This window comes from Rhagoletis pomonella, unplaced genomic scaffold (assembly GCF_013731165.1).
Source record: "Rhagoletis pomonella isolate Grant_MI unplaced genomic scaffold, Rhpom_1.0 Rhpom_scaffold_00006, whole genome shotgun sequence".
Taxonomy (NCBI): Eukaryota; Metazoa; Arthropoda; class Insecta; order Diptera; family Tephritidae; genus Rhagoletis; species Rhagoletis pomonella.
This window is the reverse complement of record NW_023458560.1, coordinates 38,946,035-38,956,130: the sequence shown is the minus strand read 5'-3', so window position 1 is coordinate 38,956,130 and position 10,096 is coordinate 38,946,035. Positions and strand designations below refer to the sequence as shown.

General features: G+C 32.7%; 1 protein-coding gene across 1 annotated transcript; it reads left to right on the top strand.

Annotated features, from left to right (window-relative positions):
• The first annotated feature begins 4,151 nt into the window (after nt 1-4,151).
• Nucleotides 4,152-9,791, top strand: LOC118740737 (2-acylglycerol O-acyltransferase 2-like). Its single transcript, XM_036472395.1, has 6 exons — nt 4,152-4,400; nt 4,476-4,573; nt 4,642-4,773; nt 8,830-9,171; nt 9,241-9,416; nt 9,512-9,791. Exons 1-6 carry the CDS (start codon nt 4,296-4,298, stop codon nt 9,667-9,669), a joined length of 1,011 nt encoding a protein of 336 aa, XP_036328288.1. The 5' UTR covers nt 4,152-4,295; the 3' UTR covers nt 9,670-9,791.
• The last annotated feature ends 305 nt before the right edge of the window (nt 9,792-10,096 follow it).

Genomic DNA, 10,096 nt, shown 5'->3' with positions numbered 1-10,096 from the left:
TTGAACTCAATTTACGCTTTTCTCACTGCGGCCACCAGCGTTCCAACGCAATGCTATGCAATACATATAAAAACACATACAACAACCACAAAGCAGCAAATAATAGCAAATTTCAATCAATGCTTCCACTTGTTTACGTTACTAATTCGGGGCCGGAAGTTGATAGAATTCTTTACAAAGACTTGATTTACTACTAACTACCTGTTCAAGTAGATATCAGTGCATTTTACATTGCCAACTAGACAAATTCCAATTGGCATGCAATGTGGTTTCCAATTAGCCAGTCAATTAGCTAGCCTTGCGCCACTAAACGAACAGTTCACCTGCATTTGTTACCTGACTGGTCACCAGGTTTTTTGCATACTTTCATACGTACACACCTTTCTTGCAAAACACACACAATCTTCCAAAGCTCTTTCACAAACCACATTAACTAATGCTCCTTACAACTCAATTAACACTATGCGAAGAGCTAATAGTTTCGATTCTTAATTATTTCCGAATACATACACCTGTATAATAGAATAAACACTTTTTTATCAAAAGAATTCTTTATTTTTTGCAACAATTGGATATTTATAATCCGTCCGAATTTCTCCACCGATAACTTCTCGTTTTCATCAAATGACTGACAGTTGATAAATGTCACTGGCGAACTTGTAGTGTTGCCAGCTCCAGCGTACAAAGAAATGTTTTGGAAAAGAAACAGCACGATTGCATGGCGATTGAGCTATGAAGCGACGCAGGGTGGGCGTAAATATAATAAAAAATTTCTTAAAATTAAATGAAAGAAAATTGTGATCATATTACTTAAAATACGATTGATTTTATTTATTTTACATATTCATACATATTCTCTACAAATATATGATGCGTATACAAAACTGTTTGCGTGCTTCAATATTTTTTTGCCCTACTGTGTACCCTGTGCTTTGTTGCCATAGGGTGTGCTAATGGATTTATTTCCATCTATTCAGAAGCACCCTTTGAAATTTCATTTGCTTTTTGTACGTTTTTCAATTTTGCCTTCTTTATTAATGAACTCGCACACATTTTCAATAAAGGAATCAATATAAAAATAAATGAATGGAAACCTGAATAATTTCTTTATAAAACTTTCTTCTTAACAGCATTCCCGCGCATAGCGTATGCGGCAAACCCATATTGGCGTGCGCTTTTCAACACTGCTAAAGACAAGGAAACGGAAATTGGCTTTGAAGGAACCAAAAGTGAAAAAGTTTAGTGAACTTCTGCAACACCGGCGCAATTGTTCCAAGCAAGAATAATGAGCGCGAGTTGTCTACGTAACCGAAACGACACAGATTTATATTTGGCCAAGGACTGTCACTCCAGCAACACTCCCCAAAAAGTCTTTGGGGAGCTTGTATTCTGCTACAACAACAACAACAAAGCGCGAGTGGTTAACGACAGCCAACATACTTACAACTGGATGCAATAGCCGAAGAATGCATATTTATTTATTTATTTATTTATTTTTCTATAACTTATAAATTAATTTATAAGTTATTTAAAATATAGGGGACCTGGTTTCAAAGACCATTTTGTTCCCTGTTTTCAATTAATATTATTTAAGTATGTGGTATTTTGTAACCCTATTTGTTATACTTCGTGGTAAACGTTGTGGATTTTTAAAACGTTGCTAATTATATCGATGGTGTCTGTTTTGCTACAGTCTAATGCAAAGTCTATTGGTCCGGCCACTTTCGATGTTGGACATTGTTGCAGCATATGTTGCACCGTTAATGTGGTGCGGCAGTTAGATCACTCCTTCGGGTTGTTTCCGTTGTAATAGTGTGCAGTATTGAAGATAGTGGCATTTGTCCTCATTCTAGCAATTTTAATGCATTCTTCCCGGGTGAAGTTTTTACAATAGTTGGGACGTTTCGGAAGTTCATTGTGCATCAGAATGCATATATTTTATCATAAATGAGCTACCTTGTGATAACTGCAGAGATATTCTGCCTTATCCTGAGTTTCGCCTGAAAAAAAAATTCACCCGAAAATTCATCATCCACCGATAGTAAAACCCGAGAACGTTTATAAATTTATAATTTATAATTATAAAATTATACATTTTAAGTATTCGTAAATAATACAATTGCCCAGCCAGCAAAATCGTCATAAACGAGCTCGTAACTGGACATTTTCTCGGATAAAAACCGGCAAAAAGTCGTTTATGATAGCGGTTTACGATTCGTTTTCGAGTACTTTTTCGCTTGAAACTGTCGAGCGACTACGAACAGTCGTAAACGGATGAAAAAAGCATACGTATGCGAATATTATATATGATAAAATATTGTGGTTCAAGAAATTTTTCCAACAGAATGACAATTTTTTCTTTTGCTGACAAATTACTGCAAGCCTCTTTCTTTCACTTTTTTGTTTTATCGTTTACGAGCCTAAAACATAATGTTTCTTGCTGGCTGGGTGTTTTTGCGTCAAGTGACAACTATTCTGTATTTTGTTTAAATATTTGAATTTAAATTTTTTCAGTTTGTTAAAATTTTTGAGCTATAGGAAGTACATAAGCACCGTTGATGCTGAAATTGATGGTGACGGTGCCGGTGTCGCCGGGATATGTAATAATTTTTATTGAAGTTTTTCAATTTTTTATGAAAATGTGGTTAGTTCAACAACAACAAAAAAAATAAAAAAATGATTTCTAAACTTTGTGCAAAACTCGGTGTACGGTTAAACTAATTTTATTTATTTATTAATTTATTTGTTTTATTTTTTTTTTGTATGGAAGAAACTGCGTGAAAAAATCGCCAAAAATCAACGGTAAGTATTAGTTACCTCAGACTTGCACTTTATTATACAAAATTTATTGGGCTACAAAACTACATACTCCAAGAAAATCTTAAAAATCTGATTAAGTTGAAAATTTGCTTGAAAATGCATTGATTTTTTTTCTGAATTTGGCACAAAGTTAAGAAGTCATATTTTTATGTTTTTTATAAAAAAATAACGGGCAAAAATTAAAACAAAAATTGTGGCAAATATTATAAAGGCAGTGTCACACGATAGGGCATTTGCAAATACATACATACATATGTATTTTTCTTTATTCCAATAGAAGTTCGCTTATTGTACCAATCGTGGGACTACAAAAAAATTGGTCCCAATTTTTTTATTTTGTACCAATAACCCAATAAAAGAAATGTACAAATGTGCATAAATCTACCAATCAAGTGACACTGCCTTAAAAATTCTCTGTGCCAATAGTTTTTTTCCGGCAGTGTAGGTAATTTAAATAGTTCGTAGGCGAAGGAGGTGAGACGAATGTACTTTTCCCCTCTCTTCTCACCTCCTTCGCCAACAAACCGAGAAGACTTCAAAGCAAGACTTGACGTGTCTGAAAGGGGTCTAACAGCTTTGCTTTGGCACGCAAGTAAATCTGCGGTGTTGTGCACAATGATCAACTTCTGGCTATCGGTAGTATGATAGACAGTTAAGCAATACTAGATCTTGTCGAAGAATATGATTTTTTTTGAAAATCTATGGCACACGAAGTCGACATTACCGAAAGCTGGCGATTTTGTTTCCGTTTTCATACCGACGAGTTTGATAGTCAAATTACAACAAATAGCTAATTACTCGAGATGCGGAGATAGAAAAGAAAATAGGTGAGAACAAAGTCGGAAACTTACTGCGGATGTTAGTAAAAGCTAATAAAACATAAAAAGAATATTTGAAAAGTGTAAAAAAACGGCCTTACTTAACATATGAACATAAATTGAACCTTTATGTATGAATGTGTGCTGCACAAAAATATGAAGTTTTTAAAGCGTTTAAAGTACACCTTTTTTTGTAGTGATGAGCGGGAATAGACAACTCTAGGAGGCCTTTAACCTACTTTACTTGTGTATGCCTACTTTAGACCTTACGCAATTTTAATTATTATTTTACTACTAGGAAATCAGTTATGTACTAATTTACATTTAATTAAAAATTTATATTTCAATGTAAATGTATGTAGGTATGTATGTATTCCTATATATGTATGTAATTGCTTGCAAAGTGATAATTGCACTACAATTTATAGATATTCGCACTTCCTGCGCAAATAGCAAAAAAAAATGCATATATGCATATCCGTTTACGTTTAATGATGAACTCTCATCCACCAGTAACTTTAGTAGTGTTTACGATTTTATGCGATCAAGTCGCTACTTTCGGCGAGCAGAAGTCAAAGGCGGTCGTCTATGATTGAAAACGTTCTAAAACTTTAAACTCTTTAACGACTGGGAAATTTTCTTAAGAAGTAAAACAAAATGAACGCGCTTAAGCAATTGATTATGATATTTGTGATATGTGTTTATTTATTTTGCTTTTACTTGTCACCATATTTTATATACTGGTATACTGGAAAAGCAATTGTAAGTACTGATACTTAAAAAGTGACAGTGTTGAGGTAAACTAAAACTTATTCTTATTCATTCAAATTCGTGCAGCTCTTCGGTGGTTTAATTGTTAAAACTGTGCTCATTAGCTATGTCATTTACATTTTGGTGAGCTATTTCGTATACCACAATACTTTGGATGGCATCGGGTGAGATGCGTGATTACTTTTATTTAAGTTTTTGCGTTTTAAGGAAGTTTTTGTTTTTCTTCCAACAGCTTCTACTTTTTACGCTCGAAAAAATTTGTTGGCATTACACGCGATTACTTTCCTGTCGAAATACGGAAGACTGCAGAGCTTCCACCAAATCGAAATTATGTGTTAGCACATTTTCCACATGGAATACTTACGTGAGTTTTGAATATTATTAAGCTCAAGGCGTTAATTACACAGTGATACAAAAGTAAAAAAAAAAAAAAAAAATATGCAGGGGTTCTCATATTGAAATTATGTTTTGTTATAGCCTATAGTTACGGTGACCATCCGTCCTGTATTATACGGGACAGTCCTCTTTTTTTACCCATTGTCCTGTTAATTAATTTATTTTATACGGGACGCCAAATGTTCTGTATTTCTTTTAATGTCCCGTATTTGGTATTTCGCCCACTTAAGAGCTCATTAAAATGGCATGTCTATGAACGAGTTTTAAGTGATGTTGGTATGTGATCGTAATTTTCTCCATAAACAGTTATTATTTTCTAATCTGAATGCCTGTGATTCGAATCGAGGATAACATACAGTGACTAAAATAAAAATTAGCACTCGACATTTTAGTAAGTTTTGGATATTTTCCTTAGTTTATTTAAAATTTATTATTTGTGAAAGTAAAGCTCTTTTCCTAACAAAAATCATATAATATCAAATTACCAACTTTGTGCCAAAAAACTATAAAAATTAATTCTGCAATATTTCACTTATTCTGTACGAAAAAATACGCAACACCGTCAACAAAAACAAAAATTGCCAAAAACTAATGGCAAGCCTTAGCGACTTAATATTGCGTTTTATTATATTAAAATTTAACGAATTTTTTAAACAAATTTTTCGGGGTAAAAATCTCGAGAAAATTATCCTACAAATTTTTGATTTTACTAAAAGGATACTGTTTCAGGGCTAATACATCTAGGTTCATTGAAGGAGGCTTTCAGATCTGTAAGCTGTGGTGGAAAGAATTTGCAAAATTATTTTTGTCCCGTATTCGGCTCTCATAAATATGGTCACCGTACCTATAGTATAGACACGACTATACTTATAGTTTTTCTCCATCACTTCGTTTATTAGTTTTTCACTAACAAATAAAATACAACTTTAGTATTCTTCAAGTTACAACTTCAAGAAGTTATAACTTTGTTGTTTTTTGGTCGGGTTTAAAATTTTTTTTCTCTATTTGAAAAACATGGGTTTTACCTTTCTAACAAAGAAAAAAGTTTGAAAATCGGCTTCACGACTTAAATTTACATTTATGCAATTCAAATTGTAAAATATGTGGTTCCGTGCACGCATAGTATTCTGGGTTTTGGTATAACATAGAACATAGGAAGATTCTCAAACAAATTTTCGATTTATGAAACATGTTTTTTTATGAATATATGTATTTTCGAAAGTATTTAATCCTGAAAATTCAGTTTATACTTTTATAACTTGATTCTACATATCGCGCAATTTCTTCGAAGGTGTACTAATTAAATATTTACCTTATCAATTTAGTTCAATTGAATTTTTTAAATAGATGACAACCCGCTTCAAAAATATGTTCGACAATAAACTTTCTGAAACCTCTTTAGTTTAACACCAGTATTGTAACATTTCATTTATTTTATCAATTTAATAATTGAATACAATTTTTCAAACAGGTGACAACCCTCCTAAAAAATATTTTTTGGGCAGTAAACTTTGCTTTAGTTTGATGCCCATATTGCAGTATTTAATTTATCTTATCAAGTAAATCCAATTAAAATTTTGAAACAGGTGGCAACCTTCCACAAAAATATTTTAGGCTGTAAGCCTTATTAAACCTCCTTCTTTGGCAGCCATATGGCAATATTTACTTTATATTATCAATTTACTTAAACTGCAATTTTCAAAGAGGTGGCAACTCTCTAATTATTTTTTCTTATATTTTAAATTAGACACTGAAGTGTTAAGTTTCAACCGGCTAAAAAATCGCGTAGATTTTTGAGAATTTTTTTTGAGACAGCTTTAGCGGTTTTTTACAACCTTTTTTTATATATAAGTGTTTCCATGATGTCGGACGGGACATTCGTATGACTTTAGAGTTAAATAAATCAAACTAAAACTGAAGTCACTTAAAGAAGGCTTTTATACCGTCCTTTGGTTGTCAAAAAAATTAGGTGCGCTTGGAACACTGATTTCGAGAAAATCGATGAAAAGGAGGTCACAGAAGTGGTTTCATACTACATGTAAAAATAAGCAAAACTCTGCGATTCCTGTTAGGTTTTCTTTTCTGAAACATTCTTTAAATAAAGCCAAATTACCGCTACAACCGATTCATTTGTAATCAGAAGCAATTCATTGTTGGCTTAATTTTGAATTAAAATGCAATAAAGGGCGTGACAGATTTTTCCCCCATACAATATTTTTATTAGTAACACTTATTAAATTAAATTTTTTATTTAATTTTTTTCAGTTCTTCTCTCCACTCTTTCTCGATTTCATAGTCTTTTTTCGCCATCTGGATACGAAAATTAAAGTTATAAAGCCGTTGGAAATCATTTACTTGCATTCAGTTCTGATCGCCAGTGTAACTTTGTTTTGTTAAGCGAACAAACCAATTTTTTGTTGAATGCATTTAGTTTTATTTGTCCCCCGAAATATACCCTTTTTCTTTCTCGGTTGTGCCCCAAGTCCCCCAATGTGTTCTTATCTGTACCCCTTTCGGCATTTTAGGTCTGGCAACCCTACTCGAAAAACATTACGAATATTAACAAAAAAAATCAACACGTGGTCATTGTTGAGTCACTGTAAATATTAAAGACATATTTAAGAGTCTTCTCGTGAAAAATTGACAAGGGTGTAGAAGGGGTGAAGCGTGTGTCTTGGAGGGTATGGACACAAAGAATGATTCAGAAAGGATTGAAACGAAAACATAACATGGTAACTTCATTTTGGTTGTTTGTGTTTCCGACAGGGTAGGAGTATGATGTATTCTGGAACGATTTTCCGTCATTCCTTGTCAAATTTGGTTTGGAGACAAACCGATTTCCGTGACCCATAATTCAACTTCCAAATAGTGTAACGTGGCCAGTGTACATCGAATGCCCATAACTTTGATAGCAAAGAAATTATTAAACATTTTTTTTTACAGAAATATAGATTTTACTATGCCCAATAATACCACCTAAGTTTTTCTGTTTTATTGCATAATTGATTCAGTAAAAAAAAATATATACAAATGTAACGTTGCCAGTCATATAATCGACCATACCCAGTCGGAAAAGTAGTAATGCATTACATGCGTGATAAATAATATAATGTATTTCTTGGGAGTTCTCGATTATATTGTTGCTAACTATGTAATAAGCATTTTAATGTATTCAAAAAGTTCCAAACATTTCATATTAAAACACATTCATTTCTCGATACTAGGTACATAATACAAAATTGAATGCCCCACTTTTCTTAGGACATCGCCCTGGGCGAAAAAATACATTTTCGAATGTGAAATGGATTATTTTACTGATTTTTTTTTTCGATTACTATTAAATACATTTTCCCACTGGGTATGTTTCTATAACGAATAAAATATCGATGAATGATCATTAATCCCTAGGACTCTTTGTGGAATTTATATGTGGTTACAAAAGCAACAACACGAAAACGTTATTGAAAGCAATTTCGATGTAGATAACGACAAAGAATCCGATAACCATACATTTATCGATAGTCGTAATAGTATCGATATCGATGACACAATTTAGTAACAATTTGCATAGCTTTCATTAGCGATATCGATTAAACGTTTTATCAAAATTCGTGACTGCTTTCGTTATCGATATCAATATTACGATTTTCGATAAATGTATGGTTATCGATATATTTAAAGTTATCAATAAGTTATATTTATCTAAAAATTTCGATGTAGATAACGACAAAGAATTCGATAACCATCAATTTATCGATAATGTAATAGTATCGATATCGATAACACAATTTATACACAATTTTCATAGGTTAAATTATCGATAACGATTAAACGTTTTATCAAAATTCGTGATTGCTTTCATTATCGATATCAATATTACGATTTTCGATAAATGTATGGTTATCAATAAATTATATTTATCTATAACGAAATTGCTTTTAGTATCGTTGATAGATTTTGGTATTTCTTAAAATAATTATTCGAGCTCCACAGTAAATTTAGCATACCGCCTCTTATTTTTCAGCATCGCATTGGCGATAAATTTACTGCTCGACATAGAACCTTTTCTACGCTTATTCCCTGGTATTCGGCCCAAGGTCGCCACTTTAAATATCAACTTTGGCACACCATTTCTACGTGAAATTATACGCTTGTTCGGCTATATATCTTCTTCTAAGCCAGCATTGCTACATTATCTACAAAAATCCAATGATCCAGCACATCCTGACAATTCAGATGGTTACACATCATATATGGTGGCGTTATCGGTAGGTGGTACGCAGGAAGCAATGCAAACTAGGCCTGGTGAATATCTTATTGTATTGAAGAGGCGCATGGGTTTCGTCAAATTAGCCATACAAACGGGGTGAGTAAGAAATTGAGTCACACAAAATAGTAAATATGAAGGCAAAAAAAAAAATACTTATATTTTCAGATCACCAATAGTGCCTTCTTTTGGTTTTGGTGATAACGATATTTATACGCCTTTAGATAAAACGTGGTTTAGACCAGTACAAATGTTCTATAAAAAGTTGTTCCGCTATGCACCTATGCTCTTTAAGGGGCGTGCAAATACAGTTGTGCCATATAGAAAGAAAATAACGCTAGTGGGTAAGTACAAGGACTAGTTAACACTAATGCTTTGATTTTTTGCCAATTCCCAACGCAAATTTAATATAAAACTTAAAAAAAAAAATCCTTTTCAGTTGGCAGCCCTATTGATGTAAAAAGAACTGCAAATCCAGATCCGGCATATGTCGAAGAGATACACGCAAAAGTTGTAGAGGGCGTGCGTCAGCTATTTGAAACTTATAAGAGTGAATATATCGAAAATAGTGAAGAAACACAATTGATCATAACATAAATTATACTTTTGTGTTCAAAATAAATTTAAGTATAACTAAAGCTCTCTTATTAAATAAAAGGTTCAATAGTAAAACCGTTAAAGAAATTAAAAAAATACCGGGTTTGCAATTCTATCAGCGAGTTTTGTCAGCACCAAATAGATTGTTGATTAGTGCAAAGAACCACATACATACATACACATTAGGAATGTTAATCCCGGGATCCCGGACTTTTTAAGGTCTTACAAATCCCGGGATTTTCGGGATTTGTAATTTGCACTGACGGCAATAATAGAAACCCTTTTTTCTTGACCGGTATTGGCTATACTTCGTTTTTTATTTAATAATTAATATTTTTTTATGAATGTCTAGCTCATTATATATATAACACCGCGCGATAGTAAATATAGTAAAATTGCGTTTTTAGTTTTTCACTCTGACGTCAGT

Coding starts and splice junctions, on each gene's coding strand:
- LOC118740737 (XM_036472395.1), top strand. CDS start 4,296: ATGAACGCGCTTAAGCAATTGATTATGATATTTGTGATATGTGTTTAT. Junction 4,401..4,475: donor GGTATACTGGAAAAGCAATT/GTAAGTACTGAT, acceptor AAATTCGTGCAG/CTCTTCGGTGGTTTAATTGT. Junction 9,417..9,511: donor AAAGAAAATAACGCTAGTGG/GTAAGTACAAGG, acceptor AATCCTTTTCAG/TTGGCAGCCCTATTGATGTA.